Raw genomic sequence first — 23,490 nt, forward strand, 5'->3', positions numbered from 1 at the left:
TTTATGGGTAACTAAAGTTCTCTGTAATGCTGTAATGTGGAACGATTTCCTTTCTTTTACTACTGGTCTGGATTAGGTATTTTGATAGGTGCACAACGCTTTCCTAATGTAATTCTTGCAAATGAATCTATGAAGCAGGAAGAATTTTAAAAAGAAGTTGACTCATAAAGTAGTTAACTCTCAAATTTCAGTTTCGGTTATCAGAAGATCTGAAAATAGATCAGGTCTCCTGACTTTCAAGGAAAGTCTTCAGAGGAAACTGTACAGGGCAAACCCGGATAGAAACAAGCGGTGCGCACTCGAGACGTCTGCGTAGCGCACGGTGAGGAACGGTGAGAGACAGTCAAAAGGGCTATTCTATTAACACCCACAGAGGAATTTGCTAATGAAGTAAGGGAGCTGCCTGTCTTGGGCTTGGATTCAATCCGAGAACCTCTAGGGAGAAAGGGCACAGAGGGCAACCACCACCTGTGCAGAACCGGGAACCGGCTCTGGAGTTGGGCTCAGCCCCCTGTCTCTTCCTCCACACGCTAATTGGCTACTTCCTTCCGGGCTCCGCCTCCTCCTCAGTCTAGACCATTAGGCAGCAAAGCTCCACCTACGACCTGTCTAGGGCTCCAATCAAGCGCCCAGCTCTCGAGTTCCTCCGAAGAAGCCCCCTTGACGCTAGCAAGACGCTTTTCTCTCGCCTTGATTGGCCAGAAGCAGCATGAGGTCCGCCTCCCTAGCCTTTGGATTGGTCGGACTCCATCAGGCTCCGCCCCGTGGTCCCTCCGGCAGCCCGGCTTCGGAGAACCTGGTCTTCTCCTCTGGCCCCGCCCTTGTGTGACGGCCGGACCGGGAATTGGCAGCGGCGCTGCAGCCATTTCCGGTTTCGGGGAGGTGGGTGCGGTGTGGAGCGGGAGTTGGCGCCGCAGCCGCCTCCAGAGCCTGTCGTGCTACCGGGTGCTGCCGGGACGATGCGGCCGGAGCCTGGCGGCTGCTGCTGCCGCCGCCCGCTACGGGCGAACGGCTGCGTGAAGAACGGGGAAGTGAGGAACGGGTACGTGAAGAGCAGCACCGCCACTGCCGCGGCTGCCGGCCAGGTACGACAAGACCGAGAAGCCGGGCGGGGCCGGGGCTATGGGCCGGGACCCCGCGAGCCGAAGCCCGGGCCAGGCCGGGGCGGACGGGCAGCCGCGCGGGCGGCTCTCAGCGGCCGGCTGGGCGCGGCTCAGGTGCGCTGGCGCCCGGACCCGGCATTGACTGGGCCTCCACCTGAACGCGAGGGAGACTCAAGGGCAGCGCGGGACTCAACAACCGTGTGGGGCTCCCCAGTTATGCCGCTTCTCCAGTTATTCGAGCCTCCCCATTTCTACCTGGCTACCCAAGCCCTGCGGGCCTCCGCCTCCCCAGCGATGAGGTGCTTTCTACCATGCAGGACTCCCCAGGTCTACCTGGATTCTTAGATGTGCGGGGTTCCCGAGTTCTGCCCGACTCTCCAGTCTCGACTGGGCTCCCCAACACGCGGGACTCCCTAAGTCTGCCCGGCTCCTCAGCTGTGTGAAGCTCCCCAGCATTTGCTGTTCTGAAGGGCCCTCCGGGTCCCTGGAAGCAGGGCTTCCTCTCCTAGTCCCGATCCTGCAAGCAGTGCAGGCCTCTCCCACTGCGAAGCATAGGAACGCCCTCGGAGCCCGTCTGTACTTTCTCTAGGGTTCCTTCTCAGGTCCCCTCAAGTACATGCTTCCTGTAGAGTCTTGCAGCCCCGACAGGAAGAGTTAGGAAAGTTAGGCAGTACGGTTGTGGAAGTTCACCCAGGCAGCCTCTTCCTACCCCATTCTGAACTTCCTTTACCAGGAAAACCTTGACGGTGGACTTGACAGGGACCCCACCCCCCACCCCCTCCCCGTGTGTCTTGAAAGTTGTCCTGTTGTGCGATTGGTGAGACCCCCATCCCACCATCCAGGTTAGATTAGGTGGCCCCTTTCACCAAGCAACAGAGCTATCGAAGAGGGCATTGCTTAATCCAGTGGTAAGTTGTCATGAGTCCTTGTACTAATTAACAGAAGTTGAATCATCAACCGTATTCATGCAGTTCTAAAATACCTTACAGAGTTCTGAATTCCTGACAGCATTTTGTGTGTGTGTGTGTGTTTGTTTTGAGATATGGTTTTTCTGTGTAACAGCCATGACTGGCCTGCGTTGTAGACCAGGCTGGCCTCGAACTCACAGAGATTCTCCAGCCTCTGCCTCCCAAGTGCTGGGATTAATGCCGTGTGCCAACAGGCCTGGTTTTCCTGACAGTGTTTTTTTTTTTTTTTAAACTAGCCTTTCATTTATGTCTGCTAACTCCTCTAGTGAAATACGTTTCTAAGATGAGCTTCTTCAAGAGATTCAAGACGTAACATTGCTGGAAGAGAATGCTGAGATGATTTTGACTTTAACATTTTTAAGTCTTGTGCAGATACCAGGAAGAAGAGTTTTAAACCCCTTAGCTGGAGTGTGACTATTGCAGTTTTGATAGGATGATGACCTTGCTTTGGCATTAACATAGATACTAACCTGTCCCCTGAATCAGAGTCGGTGACAGGCCTGTTAACCCTGTGTCGTGGAAGGGTTTTCTCCAGGTCAAGATGAGTTATTGAGACTGTGGGGAAGAGCGAAGGCTTAGGATGGGAGTACATAGGAAAGACTTGACCTCCCTTGAATGTATAAGGTGTTACGATTCAAAAGATTGGTTTCCAAAAGCTGACTGTGGGAGAGAGGGTGTGATAAAAGTCCCATCTGTGGTCCAGGCTTGGTGTCGCTGGCCTTTCAACCCAGCACTCAGGAAGCAGAAGCCGGTGGATCGTTGTGAGTTCAAGCCAAGCCTGGTCTGCATAGTGAGTTTGAGGACAGTAGTGAGCCATGGAAGAATTCTCTGTTTTCACTAGCAGTGTAAGGTGGCTAATGAGACAACACTGTAGTGATATAGAATGTATCAGGGAAATTGAACCTTGGAGCTAGAAGATAATGGGTGAACTGGTGAGGAAAAAGGAAGTCCAGACCAAGCCGGCCACGTGTGAGAGATGCTTTCTGTCTGAATGTTCCTTTCAGTCACTAGATATTCTGACTAAATAGTAAATCAAGTCCTGACCTCCCGGAATCCCAACAATTTAGCATTTGTAGGCATGGTATTTCTTCAGAGACTGCCAACTATTAAGATGGAGAAATACCAAGTTACTAAAATGAAATATAAAAATCTGTGACTGTAGAGGGGTGTGGTGGCAAACACCTGTAATCCTGATGCTTGGGAAGGAAGCTGGGGCTGGAAGGAGGAGTGTTCAAAGCCAGTCTGGATTTATATATAGTTAACCTCAGGGTCCCCCCCATCCCCAAAGAAGTTCATGCTTGTAACATATGGCTGGCTCTTTTTTTGTTTGTTTGTTTTTAATTCATTTTATGTGCATTGGTGTGAAGATGTCAGATCCCCAGAAACTGGAGTTACACACAGTTGTGAGCTGCCATGTGGGTGCTGGGAATTGAAGCAGGGTCCTCTGGAAGAACAGCCAGTGCTCTTAACCACTGAGCCATTTCTCCTGCCCCAATTACTGGCTTTTTTAACCTACTTTATCGAACATTTTCACTCAAGGCACAATGGCATTTGGAAGAATGTTCTAATGGAATGTTCTAAGGGGTGCAATATCCTTTCTAGAAAACTATTCTTCACAAATAATTCTAAAGCTGGTATTTCATTTGTGAGGAATAAGAGCTCTAAGTTTATGAGAAGAGAATGTCCTAAAATAATTTCGAAGTTGGTTGTGTTAAGTTAAATGTATGGGCTCTAACCCCCTACCTACCTTTCCTTGTATCCTGGGAGTGGAAAGGGTATTGGGAAATAGTGCCAATTCTGTCTGAAAAGACACAGTAAGATACTAGGTATATAAGGGTCATGCTTTCACTAAAATACTAAATATCACATGGCTGAAATGTAAATTGTTTCCTTGCCTGTCTTAATGTTGCTTTTTAATGGACTGGAGAGAAATAGAAACTTGTAGACTTTCTGCAAGTTTGCACAAGGGAAGCGGCTACTTCTGATGTTTGTATACACTCAACCGGGTTTGAAAAGATTCATGCCTATGTTAACAGTGACTCCTGACTGGGGCTGAGTTTGATAAGTAGATAATGTGGTAAGGAAGTATTACGAAACAGAGGTTACTACTGTTCAGTGATGATGGCAGAGGAGAGTTACAGTTGAACAATAAGCAATTAGTTTCCTCTCTGCCATTAAAGAAGTGGGAGGAGTGTCAGCCTTTATTGAAGGTGTGGAGGGTGGTTTGTGGCCTGAGAATTATCTGGCTGCATTAGAATTGGGAAGAACCTTCAGAATATCTTTGTAATTCTCTTTGAATTACAAAAGAGAGTGTTTTCTCTTTGCATGGTTTTCTTAAAACCAGTTTCTGTGTTTTTGGGTTCTTTGTTTGTTTTGAGGTAGCAGTTGATTAATAAGCAAATGATGGTTGTGCATGTCATCATATTTAAAAAAAGACCTGTTCTTTATAAAAGTTCAGATTTTGGTTTTGTTTTATTTTTCAAGATAGGGTTTCTCTGTGTATCTTTGGAGCCTGTCCTGGAACTCACTCTGTGGACCAGGCCAGCCTCAAACTCATAGAGATCCCCATGCCTCTTCCTCCCTAGTGCTGGGATTAAAGGTGTGCACCACAAGGCCTGTCAGATTCTGCTTTTTTTTTTTTAACCAATATGAACCAATATGAAAGAAGAGAAAGGATACTGTCATTGAGACAGCTTTGAATCTAACTTTCTTCCATTTGGGAGTAGTTTTGATGAGAAATTAAGAAGGATAAATGACTTCTAATTGCCAGAATCAGTAAAATTCAACCACAAGGGAGCATTAGAGCCTAAATTATGTTAAATAAAAGTCAAGCATAGTAGAAACAAGTGTGATGTCAGAAAGAGATCCACAGATAACTAAGGAAGAGTGATTTACACCTAGCTTTTGTTTCCACTGAAGGGAAACAGTGATTGGGGATTGGTTATGAGATAGTAGGAGCCGGAATAGTAGTCATAGTAACCATTATACATTCTGGATTTGGCAGGATAGACACCTTAGGCTCTAGGCATTGCAGAAATAATGTGGTAACTACAGAAACCTTGAGATAAGTTTTTGTTTCAAATGCTTTTTGCCCCAAGAGGAAGAACATTTGATTTTTGTTATCTGGATCCAATCATTTGTGGGACTCATCTTTTTAATAAGAATTTTTCGGCTGGGCTCTGGTAGTTTACACGTTTAATTCCAGAACTGAGGGGCGTGGGGAGGCAGAGACAGGCTATCTCTGTGAGTTTGAGGCCAGCCTGGTCTACACAGTGAGTTCTAGAACAACCAGGGCTACACAGAGAAACCCTGTTTTGAAAAACAAAACAAACAACCAAAAAAGAATTCTTAAGAAATCATAAACCATTTGGTTCCTAAGATAGTATTTAAAATGGGTGTTGAAGGAGGACAGACTTGCCAATTTGTTAGGTGGGCTCAGGTACACTAGAAGCTTGTCACCCTCTAAGCAAGAGAGTTAAGTTGGCTGATTCAGTTATTGAAAGAAGCAGTGTTTATTGGCAGAATGGGCAGTTGAGAGGGACGGGTAGAGGCAGTGTTTGCATGCAGAATGGTTGTTCCTTACTTGATTGAGTAGATGGTTTGTGCCACAAATCACTTGCCTCCTGAGTAATTTCTAAGAAGCTTCTAGAATTTGTGATTTGTGAATATTAGGAAAGCCCTTTGCTCTTGACCTGCTTAATCTCAGACATTTTATTTTACATTTCTTATCTTTAATACTATTTTCAATACCCTTAATGAAGTTAAGGCTATTTTTCTTTTTTAGAAAATTCTTACTCTTGGTTGTAGAAGTGGTGCACAGTCACTGTAGAGCTTAAAGCATTGAAACAATTGTTTTCTGTCCAGGTTCTTAAAAGTCATTTGATTGAAAAATGCAAAAATTGTATCTATGTAATTAGTGTAGGAGGTCCTTCTGTATTTCTGTTGCTTTCATTGGTTAAAGAAGCTGCCTTGGCCTTTTGATAGGGCAAAACTTAGGTAGGCGGGGAGACAGAATTGAATGCTGGGAGGAAGAAAGCAGGGTCAGAGAGAGCTGCCATGGAGCCAGCCGCCAGGTTAGACATGCTAAATCTTTCCCAGTAAGCTGCCTCGTGGTGACATACAGATTATTAGAAATGGGTTGAATCAAGATGTGAGAGTTAGCCAATAGAAGGCTAGAGGTAATGGGCCAGGCAGTGTTTAAATGAATACAGTTTCTGTGTAATTATTTCGGGGGTTAAGCTAGCTGGGTGGCGGGATGCAGCCCACCGCTCCACAATACAGCATGTAATGTTCTGATAAATGTATACATATGTACATTGTGTAGTGTTTAAGCCATGGTTAAACATGCCTATCTCTTGAATCTTTTTTTTTTGGGGGGGGGGCTTTTTGAGACAGGGTTTCTCTGTAGTTTTGAAGCCTGTCCTGAAACTAGCTCTTGTAGACCAGGCTGGTCTCAAAACTCACAGAGATCCGCCTGCCTCTGCCTCCTGAGTGCTGGGATAAAAGGTGTTTGCCACTACTGCCCAGCTTCCTCCTGTTTCTAAATGCTGGAATCACATATAGCACCATTATACTGGGACTCTAACCTGGGGCTTCATGCATTTTAGGCAAGTACCCTACCAAATGAGCCATGTCCCTAGCCCAAATGTGATGATTTTGAATCAGTTTAAATAAGCCTTCCCTCCCCCCACCCCAATTTGAAAACCCTAAAGCAAACATTTGAGATTTTACTGTTTATATTATATGCCTGTATGTAGTTAGAATTCAGGAGATGTTATTTGAAGGGATGGGTAGTCTTTGAAGCCATGGCACTGACAAAGTAGATAGAAGATGAGAAGATGTCCTTAAGCTAGAATAGGAGATACCAAGGTTGTTAAACTTAAGAATCATAGTGCTTCTTGGAAAAGATGCACACAGGGTTGAAGAGCAGGCCTGCGGAACACAGTTGGGAGGAAGTGGTTCTAGAAAAAACCAGGTACATGGTGGGTGTTTCATTAAGAAGGGTAAGCAATGTTTTCAGACAGTGAAAAAGTATGAATAATAGTAGTAGCAGAGAGGACTGGGGTGTGCTGCAGTTATAGAGTGCTCGCCTAGCATGCCCAAAGCCCTGGGTTCTATCACTAGAACTGCAGGAGTGGGGGCAAAAGGCCAAAGAAGTTTAAGGTTCATAGTGAGTTTGAGCGTGGACTACATAAGACCCCATCACAAGAAAAAAGAAAATTGCACCATTTACAGAGTACCTACTGGAGGACCAATAGGAGAAATGTGTAATGCTGTCTTTGTGGTGTAGCAGTGACCTTACAAACATGATCTCACAGCATCTGCAACGGCCTGCACTGGGCCTGCACAGGCCAGTCATGATGGATAGGGAGGGGTTCAGGGGGCCGTCATCTTTCTATGGAACTCTTGGCTTTTGATGGATTCTGAGGAAGGGATAGCTGTTGCCTTCAACTGTGTGCAAAACGCAGAGGCTAAACCTGTGACCACACAACTATCCTGGTTAAAATTCAAAGTGTTACAGAAGACATAAATGGGAAAAGGACCTGTAGGGAGAAGAGGTGGAAAACAGGTGGGAGGAAAGAGAAGCTGGAAGGTGAAATTAAATAGAGAGAATGTACTATATAAACATATGAAACTGTCAAAGAATAAACTTTGTTTAGTTAAAAAAAAATGAAGAGTCTTTCTAGGTAAATAGCATCCCCATTTTGCAGATAAAGACTAAAGTCCAGACATTTAAGTTACTGAGTTTGGAAGAGTCTTAGCTGTATTTAGTTTGTCTGACTCTACCATAGCATTGAATTCAGAATTCATTAGTAGGAGCTAGAAAGATGGCTTAGCTGTGAAAGAGTACTGGCTACCCTTCCAGAGGATCTCGGGTTCAATTCTCAGTACCCACATGACAGTTCAGAATCCATTCATAGTCGTGGGGGCATTAAATTGGATAATTAAGGATGATAATTGATTTCATCTCATGAGAATTGGTTAAAAGGGAATGGGTGGTAGTTGAAGCCATGGAGTTGGTCAAGTGTGTACAAGAGGGCATTAAGGTAGAAGAGGAGAGATCAAAGATAACAATACTAGAGAGCCATAGTGCCTCTCAGATGACACATCCATGCATCACACACGGAGTTTTGAATGTGCAAGAACACAGTTGGGAGGAAGAGGTATGAGACGGAGCCCATGGAAACGAAGGCTGGCCTTTTCTTGGAATTTCACAGAAGTGCACTAGCCTCTCCTACTGCATGCCACGCATAGTAGAGAGAATAGTGTGAGCCTTTGTGTGAACACGCAGCTGTGCCAAAGCTGGCCATGTTTTTATCAGCAGGAAACATTTGCAAAATTGTGACCATATTTCCCTTTATCAGATAAAATCCTTAATATTTGGCAGTATCTTAACTATCATGTGAAATGGATTGAGATTAGCTTCCAGGGCTTACTGGAAAACATCATTTGACATGATTTTTATTTATTCTACTGTAAACCCACAACAGAAGCCTTCAGCTTTTCATGGATGGAAGGTGTCCATTGAGAGGCACCCTGGGTGAGTCTGCACAGGTTAATGCTGTGACAAGATTCCTGACAGAGCAGTTTTAGGGGCCCAGTCCATGGCGGTGAAAGCGTACGGAGCAGTTCATGCAGGCAGGAGTGCCTGGTAGGACCGTGCTGACCTTGTGGTGGTGGACCAGGAAGCAGAACTCAAGGTCAGGCTCTGCTATAACCTTCAAGGCCTGCTCCCATGAGTGATTGCAGCCAGCTTGGGACAAGTTCAACCATAGTATGATTTTTTTTTTTAAGCTATACATTTTTCTTCACTCCCTTCCCTTCCTCTACTCTTCCCCTCTACTCTCTCCTGTGACCCCCACGCTCCCAATTTACTCAGGAGATCATGTCTTTTCCTCCTTCCTATGTAGATCCATGTATGTCTCAACAGTACGATCTTGTGGGGACTGTCCTGACTTCCTCTGTAGCAGTTTCTGCTTCAGTCAGGCTTGAGCACTACAGGCCCATGCAGGAGGCTGAACAACGGCAACCCTGCCACATATCTTGCTCTCTATCTCAGCTGTACACATCCCTAACATGTGCTGATTCCGTCATGCCACCCTCTTTGCTCGGCCCTTCCCTTGGCACAGGCTAGTTGACTGTAGCTGCATGTGCCCATTTTTCTTGTCTAGAACACTTTTTGATGTGTGGGGTGGACTCCTAAGGCCACATCTATGAGTTGACCATAAGGAATCCAACTACCCTATCTCACCGAGTTTGAGTTTCTGATGAGAGTCTGAAAGGTGACTGACTGCTCCTGAGGCCGGGGAGCTTGCTGTGTTCGCCTTTCAGAGTTGTTTGTCCTCCTCGTTGTCACCGCTATCCTTTCAATAGGTCTCCTTTTCATGTAGTTTAGCTGGAGCTGTCTTTATTCCTCAACTGAAATGTGACAAGTACAATTTCCCTATAAGTTCAATTACAATTTTCTGAACTGTTGTTTGGTATATATTGGGGTAGTGTAACCTTTAATCACTTTAGGGCTTCAAGGTATATGCGAGCATGTGTGTTAGGTTTAGTTTTTGTCAACTTGACCCAAAACTAGAGTTACCTGGGAGGAGGGAACCTCAGTTGAGAAAACGCCTCCATCAGATTGACCTGCAGGCTTGTAAGTGTGGCATTTTCTTGACTGTTGATGGACGTGGAAGGACCCAGTTCACTGTGGGCGATGCCATTACTGGGCAGGTGGTCCTAGGAGGAATAAGAAAGGTGAGCCTGAAAGCAAGCGAGTAAGCAGGGTTTTTTGTGGTTTCTCTCTCTGCTTCTGTGATTAACACATATAAGTCAAATAAACAGTTTTCTTTCCAGTTTGTTTTTGGTCAGTATTTTACCACAGCAATAGCAAAATAATTAGAATACATACTATATTTGAGGACATCAGACTTTACTCACCTGATATAACTACCAGTTTGCTGCTTTGTTCATAACATATGTAAAGATAGATATCCTCAAAACTCCATAAGACCACAAATCAAAATTCTGTAACAGCCTACTGTTTGCCAAATTATGGGGAACAAATTTAACCCCCCCCCCCAAGCAAGGCTAACTTTTCTCTGATAAAGAAAGTCACAAAACAAAAAAGAAGCAATAGATTATTTAATACAGACTTTCAGGAAAATTGACTGTTTAAGGACAGAGAAGTCTAGTTCGGACTTTTCTCGATGCCGTGTTGTGGCAGGACTACTCTCTGCTCTACTATGCATTCTCCCTCTTTTCATGTTGGTCATCAGATCGCAGGTTCTCGGTGTCACATGGCAACCCAGACCCGTCATGCAGTTAGGGGACGCCCACGTGTTAACCTCTGGCCAGCAGGAAGTGGTCAAAGTGAAGTGCACGTATCCTCCTTTATCTTCTCTCTGCCTCTCTGTGGACAATTTGCAGATGTAATCGCAGAAGAAGACAGCCTGTTAAAAACGGCATGAGGACAGGTTTTATGGTTGCTGGAATTAGAACTAGACCTTTATGATTGCAAAGCAAACATTTTAAAACCAAGCTACATTGCAGTCCTTTGTGCTTATTTATTTTTTTAACTTTCTCAAAGCTGCAAAAGTCCTTTGTCCCCCACCCCCATCCCACAGACAGGGTTTCTCTGTGTAGCCTTGGAGCCTGTTCTGGCACTCACCCAATAAACCAGGCTGACCTTGAACTCAGATCCACCTTCTGAGTGCTGGGATTAAAGGCTGCACCACTACTGCCCGGCCCAAGTACTGATATTAAAGGAATATGCCACCCATCTGGGCCTGAGCCTCTGCCCAAGAACATGTCTGGGTCAGTGGACTACCATAGCTACTATAGCTGGGGTCTGTGTTGATGTCTGTGGCTTATGGTACCATCAAAGCCACACAGATGCCCAGGGTCTAGGCCACAACTTGTAGCCATGTTGGTGTCTGGGGCCATGGTGTCATCTGGGCCCTTCTGCTGCCTAGGACCATTTCTCGGTCAGTGTTCCTGCAGCAGCCAGGGTCTGAATCGATGTCTATATCTCTTGTTACCACCGAGGGCTGTGCAGATGCCCAGGATCTGATCTGCCACAGGGCCATGGTGACTTCTGGACCCAAACTGCCACAGAGGGTTATGTCTGGGTTTGTGTTCCTGCTGTAGTTAGGGTCTGTGTTGATGTCATGACCTGTGTTACCATAGGAACTATGTGTGTTCAAATCTGAAGGCCGTGCTCAGCCTGCCTGTCCCTTACTGGCCCTAGGATAGTTGGTTCTGCTGCTCTGTAGCAGGAAAGTTTACCCTGCCCCTCATGGGAGAGCTGCGGGGTAGGGGGGCATGGCCTGGAAGAACTGGTTCTGCCCCTCATATGAGCACCTGAGGGGGTGGTCCCAATGGCCCAGGCTGACCAGGTGAGTAGCTCAGTTAACACCCAGACCCACATCCTGGGCCTTAGGTTGGCCCACCCTAACATCTACTCTATATAAGACTTGCTGGAGCTTGTGAATCCGGGGCAACGGTAGGATATCCTAGAGAAATTCTGGAGAGGGTCCAGTGATGATGGTGTGCCAGAGGCCTTTACCAGACCAGTGGCTCATTGCAATGAACGTTTTTCGAATGGGGCTGCTTGGACAAAGGGTATACTGTATAAGATAAAGAATAACTGAGGAAGACACCTGATATCAACCTCTATCTGCACATCCATGCACATGCCCCAGTGCACATGCATGCACTAGTCACACACACATGCATGTGCAGAGAAAATTTTAACCCTTACTTAGTGGCTTGTGCTTTGATTTTAGGGAAATTATTATATACTCCAAGATCATAAAAATTTTTTAACATGCTACAATTTAATTTTTGGATTTACATCTGGATAATTAATAATCTAGGATTGATTTTATAGTATGTTATTAGGTAGGTATCTATTTTTTTTAATTTAATTAATTTATTTGTTTTGAGACGTAGTCTCTATGTAGTTCTGGTTATCCTGAAACTTACTATGTAGACTAGACTGGACTCAAACACAGAGATCCTCCTGTGTCTGTCTCCTAAGTGGTAGGGTAAAAGGTGTGAGCCTCCATTCCTTTACCGGGGGGTCTACTTTTTATTTATTTGCACATACTAAACTATTTCAATTCATAGAAAAGCAATTCATTCTTCAGTAATTTGAAATGCCACCTCTATCACTGATCCAATTTTGTATTCACAGTGCTCTTTTACAGAGTTTTCTGTTCTGTTCTATTTCCCCATTGTTTAATTAAAATCCTATGCTCACATACTGTAGATCTTCAATCACTATTATCTGTCTGACGTGATTCCACCTATTCCTTTATCTTCAAAATCACCTCTGTCTTCTTGGTGATTTGCTTCCCGACATTTTATAGTCAATTTGTTCAGAAAGATTAGGGTTTTCAGTAGAACAGTCATGTCAGATAGTCTGTTTGACAGAAGTTTGGGGAGCACTTTTCAGTCTGTTGTCCTTACTGTTTTGCTGCTGTGAAGAGACACCACAATGAAGGCAACTCAAGCATTTAATTGGAGGGTTTCTTTCAGAGTAGTCCAATGTCATGGTGGGAAGTAGACAGGGATGGTTGCTAAAGTCAGAGTTTTTTATCCTGATATACAGGCAGCAGGCAGAGACAGACACTGAGTCTGGCATGGGCTTTCTGAAACCTCAGAGCCCACCTGCAGTGGCACACCTTCTCCAACAAGGCCACACCTCCTAGTCCTTCCAAGCAGTTCATCAGCTGGGGACTAAACATGCAAATAATGTGAACCTGCGGGGTTCATTCTCGTCCAAACCACACACAACACAAAGTCAGACGTTACAGACTTATTCTAATTACAGGAAAATCAAGGGCCTACCTAATTTTCATAATTTCTCTGCCTATCAAAGAGACTGTTGTGGAAACACGCTCAGAGCATGGCATATACCTTGTATGATTTGCATGGAGCTCCTGGCTCTTCATCTAATACATGTGGTGTGTAGTAGGGAGAAGCATGTGGTATGCGGTAGGGAGAGGGTAATCCCATGGAAAAATCATTTCAGCAGGCCTGATTTTAAAGAACAATAGAAATGTGTGGGAGTCCCTTACTGCAGAAGGCATGATAACAACAGTTCTTAGGTTGCTGAAGAGAAACGGGTGGCTCGTATTGGACATTAGGTTTATCTATTTTACTTTGTTACATGTGAGAAGGTGTGTGTTTGTGCATGTGATGCAGAGCCAAGAGAATACCAGGTGTTGTTCCTCAGGAACCTTTTGCTTTATTATTTTATGTTATTATTACATGATATTTATTACCAACATCATTATTTGAGACAAGGTCATACTATGCATCCCTGACTAGCCTGCAGTTTACCAGATTAGACTGGCCTCAAATCACAGAGGTCCTCCGCCTCTGCCTTCTGAGTGCTGGGATTAAAGGCGTGTGCCACCACTGCCCGGCTCAACTTAAGTTTTTGAGAGAGGGTCTCCCGCTGGCCTGGAACTTGCTAAGTAGGCTGTCCCGTGAACCGCAGGGATCCACCTGTCTTCCTCCTTAGCACTGAGATCAGAAGTAATACTGCCCTCCTTGGCTCTTATGTGAGTGCTGGAGCTGGAACTGAAGTTCTCCCCCCAGCAACTGGACATAAAGACTTAAAAATAGTATAAAGCACCCACTAGGTACTCAGACTCTGACCTCCTAGCATGCAACTGGCATGCATTCATTTGCTTGATGACAGTGTACTTACATGAGCTTGTATTCATAACAGAAATGTATGCCTTGATTTCCCCAATAATTATTTTGCTATTTGAGCAAAATATGGTTAACTCTGCATCCTTTCATGGGATTCTTGAAAACCTATTCAGAGTCATGAGTTTGTCTTTCTAAGTCATTTTACAGTATAATTAAATATTGCTTGTTTTTTCCTGAGACCAAAGACAGAATTCCATACTTCCAGGATTTTTTTTTTGTAAAGGACATCATAAGGATAGTTGGCAGAATTTTAATAATGTTGTAGACTAGATACTAGTACTATATCAATTATCTGATTTGTTATTATATAATACAATGTCCTTTTATTGTTGTTGTTGTTGATTTGTTTTAAACAGGGTCTCTCTGAAGTAACCTTGGCTGTTCTGTATGCCAGACAAGCCTTCAACTCAGAGAGATCCTCTGCCTCCCACGTCCAGGAATTAAACATGTGCAACATCATACCAGCAGTTCTTGTTTTTAATAAATAATGCCCTCGGGGCTAGAGAGATGGTTCAGTGGTTAAGAGTACTGACTGCTCTTCCAGAGGACCCACGTTCAACTCCCAGCACCTACATGGCAGCTCACAACTGTCTGTAACTCCAGTTGCAGAAAACCTGACACCTATGGCAAAACATCAATGTATATAAAATGAAAATAAATAAATTTAATAAATAAATAAATAAATAAATAATGCTCTCAAATATTAAAAGCTAACAATAACTGTAGCTGATTCAGAGATGGCTCAGAAAGAGAATTTTTTGTCTCCTTATCTCTGTTCTCCTCCCCTCCTCTCTCCACCCCTTATATTTCTCAAACGCTCTGCTCCTATGCTATATTCTCCAACTTTCTCTCCCTTTCCCTCCACTATTCTTCCTGTCTTTTTCTTTCCTTAAGGAACACACACACACACACACACACATTCACTGTTTTTTTTTCTTGAGTCAATAAATCCCTTTACTTCAATTTTAGCCCACGGCTCTAAGCATCTGAACTCCACAAGACTTGTGAAATACGCTACAGCCTTCTCTCCTGACCGTCTTCATCTTCAGAAGCACTGGTTTTCCGTTTTCTCTTTTTGCCACGGTCTCTGGGGTTAATCTCATTTCTAAGTAATGTACTTAATTTACTATGTCTTGACTTTTCAGCAGTGGGCATTACTTGAGGAAGGGTTTCATTCTTGGAAGAGGGTTTTTTTTTTTTTTTTTTTTAAAGACTGGCAAGAAGTTTTCTGTGACTGGCACAAAGAACTCAGGAGCTAGGAGGAAGAAATGTCAGCCTCACAAGGCTACAGACTTAGTTGGGTGCCATGATGGTGACTTGAGACTTATAAAGACACTGATACTTGAGCAAGGGAGTGTTGTGATTGCATTTGTTTGGGTATGGTTATTGGTCTATCGGGAGAGCCCATGGGATGTGGAGACCAGATAGCAAGAAGGATATTGTAATAGTAAAAAAAGTTTTGAGGGGTAGAATATGCTAGTCTCTTGTACCAGGCTGTCGAATTTTCACTTCTGTGTGTTTGCATACTGTCCCTGTCAAGGTATGCAACATTTTCAGCACCCCTCCCCCCCTGCCAAATACTCTGATGCCAACGGCTGTGGTGACCCTAGCTAGCACTTGGGATGTGGAGACAGGATCAGGACTTCAAGATAATCTTTGGCTATGTAGTGATTTCCAGACCTTCCTGGGCTGCATGAGACCCTGCACACTTCCTGGTGCCAAACAAGAAGGTCTGGAACCAACAACTCTGGGTGGAAGCCAAAAACTAAGGTGGAGCTAAAGATGACTGCAAACTTGGGAGCCAGGGTCGCCTGGGTGGTGATGCTGGTGACCAAAAGAGGGAATGTAACAGGGAGAATCGGGTTTGGGGAGGGAGGAGGGGCTGGGTGGGAAGGTACCTTCAGTGTTAGTTTTGTTGATGGAGGCAAATGGAAATGTAGAGTTGTGGGGAGTAAATTGGGATCGCAACGTAGATTTGTTTGCCCCAGCCTCTGAAGCCTATTGAGAACTAATAAGCCTCTTCCCCATGATAGCAGCTACAAATGATTGTGTCCAACACAAAAAGATGATAAACTGTTGATTATTTCTGTTTTTTTTTGTTACAAGGTTGTTTGTTTTTGAGGCAGGATATCACTCTATATAGCTGGCTGGCCTGGAACTCACAGGGATCTGCCCGTCTTTTGACATATATCACATTCAGAGGTCATGTTGTTTGGTTTTTAAGTGTGACCTTTGTAGATCACAGCATTGTGTAGCAATATCAATAGGTTGGAGATTCTGATGGCTAGTCAGATGGCCTGAGTTATGGTAGTCATAGGCAGCTTTTTTTTTTTTTAAATCTAAATAGTGAGTAGAATCAGAAGCAAAATTCAAGTAAAAACTCAGTAATAGTATTGACTAGAAAAAGAGACAAGAATCAGACTGGCTGAGTGAGGTGGTACATACCTGTAATCCCAGAGTTTAGGAGGTGGAGCAGGAAGGTTAGGGGTTTCAAGGCCTTCCTCAGTATATAGTGAGTGTGAGTCTAGCTGGGCTAATAAAGCTCTGTACAGACAAACTTAACAAGAAACTAAGAAGCCTCAGAATGGCTTAGAGGATGCTGTGGGGTTGTCCATTCTCTCTTCTACCTACTTTGTTTCTCTTTAAATTTTTATTTAATGTATATGGGTGTTTTGCCTGCATCTATAGTGTGTTTACCATGGTTTGTGCCTACTGTCCTCAAAGGCTGGAAGAGGGTATCAGATCCCCTGGGGCTGAACTGAACAGACAGTTTGAACCTCTGTGTGGGTGCTGGCAATGTGATAAACTCAGGTTTGCTAAAAGAGCTGACCAGTGCTCTTAACCACTGAGATAGTGACCTTACCAGCCTCACCACCCTGATTCCTTACGTCTCGTTCTAGTCAGTTTTAGCATATACATACATGCGTGTGTGCGTGTGTATCTTTTGAGTACATCTTTCCATTATTGCTTTGGTTTAAGGTACCATTTCTTTTTCATTTTGTCTTTTAATTTTATGTGTATGGGTGTTTTGTCTGCATGTGTATCTGTGCACCACTTGTTGGTCTGCTGCCTGCAGAGGCCAGAACAGGTCATTGGATCCCCTAGAATTGGAGCTACAGACAGTTGTGAACTGCCGTGCGGGTGGTGAGAATCAAACCCACATCCTCTGGAAGAGCAGCCATTGCTCTTAATACTGAGCCACCTCTCCAGCCTTTTCAGCTGCATCATGAATATGGTTGCTTGACAGCAAAAAGGCTACGGACAAAATAGTGTGTTTGAATTTTTTTCCCCTTTGTCTTGCAGTGTGTTTTATGCTTGTGTGTTTGTAGTGTTGACTGGAGAGGAAAGTCTTCCTTTTTGTTTTGTTTTCTTTTGTATTTCCTTGATCGGTAACAGTCCTGTTGAAGCAAATGCACCTTGGTGTTCATTGGAATTTGGGAATCTTCTCTTGACTAGTACTATCAGCAACACATTTTTGTGTGCTTATAATTGCGACTGGAGGGCATGAGATGCTAGAATTTCCGTGTGTGTACCTGCAGAGGCCAGGGTTGATGTTAGTATCTTCCTTACTACTCGCTTTTTTTTTATTTGTTTGCTTGTTTATGTGTGTGTGTGTTGTTTTTTTTTTTTTGAGATGCGGTTTCTCTGTGTACCCTAGCTGTCCTGGCACTCTGTAGACCAGGCTGACCTTGAACTCGGAGATCCACCTGCCTTGCCTCCCAAGTGCTGGGATTAATTCGTGTGCCACCACCGCCTGGCTGTAAGTTCCTATTTGTTTTTACATTATACCTTTAATCAGGAATGCCTGGCAGAGCAAGAGAGGACCTTTTTGAATCCTTTGATACTGCTCTACTATAGTAATTCATATGACAGGAGTCCTGTACATTGCTTTTTTTGATCATGTGCTCTTAGTAGTTTTGATTGATTGCCCTAACTGCAGTCTGATGTCATTAGTTCATTCTTCAGGGCTTTCTTCTGTAAAATATGATTTTTATTAAAATTAACCAAATAGTAAAATGTTTTAATCATTGAAATCAAAAGTATCTTTGTGTTTGTATATTAAAACCCAAGTGCTGCCAGGCATAGTGGCACATATCTGCAATCCCAGCACTCAGAAGTTGAGGCAGAAGATTTGTAAGTTTGAAGCTGTCCTAGGTGACACAATGCAACCCTGTCTCCATAAAAAAACAACAGACATATCTGAAATGGTAAAATAGGGGTAATCTGTAGAAGTTTGGGAATGTATACTTAGATCAAAATAAAGGGAGTCAGGATCAATTCCTGACAGCTGCTGGTGTTCTTAACATTTGGCCTTCCTAAATTAAGTATCACCTTCTTTGTTATCATTTACTTCTTCTTCCCCCACAGAGGGCTTGTTGGGTTTGTGTGTGTGTGTGTTTATGCTTGCTCACGCACGCATGCGTGTCTGCACAAGCGCAGTCCTGAATGTCCTAGAACTAGCTCTGTATATCAGGCTGGCAGTTCTGTCTCCCTAGTACTGGGATTAAAGGTGTATGCTACCACTGCCAGGCTTTATTCTTTAATTAATTAATTAAAAGTGTGTGTATTTAGGGGTCTTCTCGGGGAAGCCTTATCTACCTATCCAGAGTATCCATTGAAATCCCTTAAAAAAATTTTTTAGGATTATTTTACAGAGTTTTTGGTTTCTGCAAGGCTCTTCATAATCTTTAGTTTTGGTTGGTGTTCCTACCCTTTTCTTTCTCCATCCTCTTCTCATACCCCGTTTAAGGAACTCTTCTCTCCTGGCTGTATTACAGGTGTTGTTGTGGGCACTGTGTGCTACATCCGTACAGCTCATGTGTGGGAGCTCAGCCTGTGGATCCTAGGGAATGAACCGTTAGCTGCTGAGCTCTCTCCACAGCCTCCTTTTACTTTTATGTGTGTGTTATCACTGAGGAAAGTTAATAGGCACCTGCTGCAGCCCTGTGCCAACAGTCATTTGATACTACAGCTGTGTGGCTTTAAGAGTGACTGGTGTGGCCTTTAATCCCAGCACTCAGAGGCCGAGACAAGTGGATCTCTGAGTTCAAGGCCAGCCTGGTCTCCAGAGCTAGTTCCAGGACAGCCAAGGCTACATAGAAACCCTGTCTTGAAATACAAATCAAAAAACAAACAAACAAAAAGGATAGCTGGTAGTAAAAAATTTACTTTGTTTTGAGACAGGGTTTCTCTGTGGTTTTGGAGCCTGTCCTGGAACTAGCTCTTGTAGACCAGGCTGGCCTCAAACTCACAGCTATCCACCTGCCTCTGCGTCCCAAGTGCTAGGATTAAAGGTGTGTGCCACCACCGCCCGACTAGCCTGTCTCTTTTTATATATTTTTATTTTCTTTATTAGAACAATGCTCCCTGAGATAATAGTGTTTGGAATCTGGGAAAAATCAATGATAAGATCAGTGTTGATTCTGATTGTCTCTTTTCCTACCTTTCCTTGTTCATAAGTGATTTTTACATCATTTCTCTTGACAGTAAGCACCCTTAGCATGTTCACTAGCCTGTTACTCAATTCTCAAGGTATATTGTTCTACAAATCTCTCAGGACTTGGATTTTAAGTAGAAAATTTTTTTCTTGCTGTGGTTTCAACAAACAATTTTAATTGCTCTCTTAGATTCATCATGTTACAGAAAACGGAGGACTTTATAAAAGACCGTTTAATGAAGTTTTTGAAGAAACACCCATGCTGGTTGCCGTGCTCACATATGTGGGGTATGGCGTGCTCACTCTCTTTGGATATCTTCGAGATTTCTTGAGGCATTGGAGAATTGAAAAATGCCACCATGCAACAGAAAGAGAAGAACAAAAGGTAATTGTCAGGGAGTCTTTGGTTCTGTTAAATAGAATCTGTTCATGGAAGTGTTGTCATTTTCACAGTTTCCCCCTCCCCCAAGTGGAAATCTGTGCACATGGAGTTAAACTTTGAGACAGGAGGACTGCTGTGACTTTGAGACCAGCCTGGGGTACAGAGTAAGACTCTGTCTCAAAACAAAGCAGACACCAAATAACAACTGTAAGAAACCTTTGTGAGAATACTCCACAAAGAAAGCTGAAGACAGTGTTGAAAGCCGGAGAGATGACTCAGAAGCTCAGAGCACTTGTTCTTGCAGAGAGCTGAATTCAGCTCCCAGCATCCCCATGGGAGCTCACAGCTGCCCCTTCTGATCCACATACAAACATGCAGGCAAAATACTCATGTACATAAAGTAAACATCAAAGACAAAAACAGAGCAAACTATTTAACTTTTTTTTTTTTCCTTTTTGAGACAGGTTTTTTTTTATACCAGGCCGGCCTCTAGAGATCCACCTGCCTGACTTTTCCTGAGTGCTGGAATTAAAGGCATGCACTACCACTCCTGTGCAACATTGAACTTTAACTCAACCACATTACTAGAGCTTAATGAAGCTGACAACTGTCTCCCTAGTTCATAGGTTAGAAAGCTAACAATCACAAGCAATGTGTCTAAAAATTGCCTTTAACTCAACCACATTACTAGAGCTTAATGAAGCTGACAACTGTCTCCCTAGTTCATAGGTTAGAAAGCTAACAATCACAAGCAATGTGTCTAAAAATTGCCTAGTTTTATAGTGTATATGGTGCAGAAAGAATGTTCATCCTTCTTTCTGGATCCTACATTGTCTTTATAATGTTTGTAATGCAGAGACTGGATTCTCTTGGACACATTGGACATAGTTGTCCAGTTCACAGGTCAATGCCTGTCCCCAAACAAACATGTCCCCAAGCTAATGTGGCAAACGCTCTTGTTTTAGTAAATCGAGGGGAAGATCAGATTCAGTTCAGGCCCCTCTTAGAATATTCCTATGCCTTCACAGCTTTATGCAGTGCACATGTGTTACCTATTCCTAATAAACACTCAGCGTTGAAAGTTTTTTTAAAAATTATTCTTTGAGAAGTCATCCAATGTGTTCTGATTGTATCCACCATGATCCCCAGATTTTTCCGTTCTAGTCATTCTCCCTGGGTCCCTCCCCACTTTATTTATTTTAAATACTCTACTCTATCCCATTAGTGCTGCTTGTGTGCCTCAGTGTGGGGCATCTGCTGGAGCATGGCAACCGGCTAGATGCTGACTGAGCTTTTCCTGGCCCCTGGCATTGGCTTCTTATTCTTTACATTGTTCTTTGTGGACTTGGAGGGAGTCAGATACAGGGTAGTGAGATCATCTCTGAATGAGCAGCCAGTAAAGAAAGAGAGTACACTTCGAAAAATCAGGAAAGAGAGGCATGGTGGCTCATGTCTATAATGCCAGCTCTTGGTAGACTGAGGCAGGAGCATTGCTGTTGAGTTCAAAGACATCCTTGGCTAAATTGTTTCAGGCCAAACTTCATCTTAAGGTGAGTACTCTCAGTCCCGTCTGTATGCTGATAACTGATGGAGGAAGGTCATTGGTTAAATAAAAAGAAACTGCTTGGCCCTCATTGGTTAGAAGATAGGTGGGAGGAGTAAACAGAACAGAATGCTGGGAGGAAGAGGAAGTGAGCTCAGACTCCACAGCTCTCCTCTCGGGAGCAGACACCTCAGAGAGACGCCATGCTCCCAGCTCCCAGGCAGACGCACACTATGAAGCTCCGACCCAGGATGGACATAGGCTAGAATCTTCCCGGTAAGCGCACCTAGGGGCGCTACACAGATGATTAGAAATGGGCTAAATTAATATGTGAGAATTAGCCTAGAAGAGGCTAGATAGAAATGGGCCAAGCAGTGATTAAATGAATACAGTTTGTGTGTTGTTATTTCGGGCATAAGCTAGCCAGGCAGCCGGGGTACTGGGGACACAGCCCCGCCGCCCTTATTACTACAAATGGCGCCCGACGTGATGGACTAAACCCACCTAAAAAACCTGAGAAGGCTTAAAAATAAGGGAGAGAGAGTTTAACACAGATTTTTGCTGTTTGTTGGTGGCGTGCTGTAGAGAGATTTCCTGATTCGGCAACAGCAGAAGAAAAAAACGCTGTGTCATTTTAAAGCACAGCTTCTTGGGGCTGTGCTGCCAGCGTGAACTCTGGCTTTAAAGCATTTGTGGCACTCTGCTTGCTAGAGGCAAGCAAGCTTCTCTCATCTAAGAAAAGCTTCCTGACTCAGCTTTGGCTGCAAAACCCTGCAGCTCATTAAGAGGTCTTGCCACGAAACACTTAAATGGTGTTGACGAAAAGCTGAACACATGCTTTTCGGTTTTCAGCAGCAGCAGGAAAAAACCTGTGTTGTTTTAAAATACCGGCTTTCTGGGCCATCCTGCCAGGGCAAACTCTTGACTGTTTAAGGCAGGAGGGCCGGCTACCGAGAGAGGACTTGAGTGTAGTCTGTTGTAGCTCACTTGCTGGCAGGGACCTTGAAATGCCATACAGTTGTGGCAGTAAACATGGCTACAGCCTGTATATCCGCCATGAGGCTGGAAAGCTAAGGAATGGACTGGATCTAGCTGGCAAAGCCACGCCTTTAGTCCTACTGAGATTGCTTGGTAAATTAAAGATTCATGTGGTCAGAAAAAGAGAGATATACAGTAAAGAGAGATTCAAAGACAAAGAAAATTTCTGAATGGTTTAAAGTGTGTTAAAAATATATGCAGAGGGGCTGGAGAGATGGCTCAGAGGTTAAGAGCATTGCCTGCTCTTCCAAAGGTCCTGAGTTCAATTCCCAGCAACCACATGGTGGCTCACAACCATCTATAATGGGGTCTGGTGCCCTCTGCTGGCCTGCAGGCATGCACACAGACAGAATATTGTATACATAATAAATAAATAAATAAATATTTAAAAAAAATATATGCAGACTAAAAGTTGAAGTTCTTAAAGTAAAAAACAAAAAAAGGAAGAGAGTTGTTGTGTGTGGTAGTACACACCTTTAATCCCAACACTTGAAAGGCAGAGGGAGATTGACCTCTGTGACTTCAAGGTGTGGTAGCACACACCTTTAATCCCAGTGCCTAGAAGGCAGAGGCAAACAGATCTCTGTGAGTTCAAGGTGTAGTAGCTTACACCTTTAATCCCAATGCCTGGGAGGCAGAGACAGGCGGATCTCTGAGAGTTTAAGGACAGCCTGGTCTACAGAGTTATTCCAGGTCAAAGATATACAGAGAATATAAAATAGAAGTAAAAAGAAATGAAATAGAGATTAAAATAAAGCCGCACGATGATGGAAAATACACAGAGACTTTTGATACTATATGCTATTATGCTCTCTTTGAATTGTTTGAATGCTGAGGAAAGAGCAAAAACTACTAAAAGATACTTGTTTATAAATGCTGCTGAACTAATCCAACATAGATATTTTGAAAATGCCTTGAATTTGAAATTTGGATCTAAGGACATGATGCTTTGGAAAGGAGTTTCTTATTTTGTTTTCACAGAGGATGAGACCCTGTTCATTTCTTCTATTCCGATTTGGTATGATGGACCACGTCCTCCTGAAGGGTTGCTGTGAACATCTTCAGAAAATTGCTTTGCTCAACTGCCAACTGAGATGAAACTAGCACACAGGTTATACTATGAAAGACCTAATTAACGACGCCCCCATTCAGCAGGAAGCAGTTTGGAGAGAAATAACTGTGCCATATTCCCAAAAAATGTTTATAAATGTTCTTTTACATTTAAAGGGGGATATGATATAGGTATGAATAATTTGCATTAGTATAGATTTTGCTTTATTGATAGAGATTTACGGTCAATTTTG

At 43.7% G+C, this 23,490-nt stretch overlaps 1 protein-coding gene across 1 annotated transcript in view; it reads left to right on the forward strand.

Annotated features, from left to right (window-relative positions):
• The first annotated feature begins 857 nt into the window (after positions 1–857).
• Sptlc2 (serine palmitoyltransferase long chain base subunit 2) overlaps positions 858–23,490 on the forward strand; it is a 70,411-nt gene continuing 47,778 nt past the window's right edge. The window contains exons 1-2 of the mRNA XM_041658698.1: positions 858–1,085; positions 19,414–19,608. Coding sequence (XP_041514632.1) covers positions 960–1,085; positions 19,414–19,608 — 321 coding nt within the window. The 5' untranslated portion in view covers positions 858–959. The remainder of the gene's footprint in view (positions 1,086–19,413; positions 19,609–23,490) is intronic.

This window comes from Microtus oregoni, unplaced genomic scaffold (genome assembly GCF_018167655.1).
Source record: "Microtus oregoni isolate MIOR12 unplaced genomic scaffold, Mior012 000009F_ref0000495, whole genome shotgun sequence".
Classification (NCBI taxonomy): domain Eukaryota; kingdom Metazoa; phylum Chordata; class Mammalia; order Rodentia; family Cricetidae; genus Microtus; species Microtus oregoni.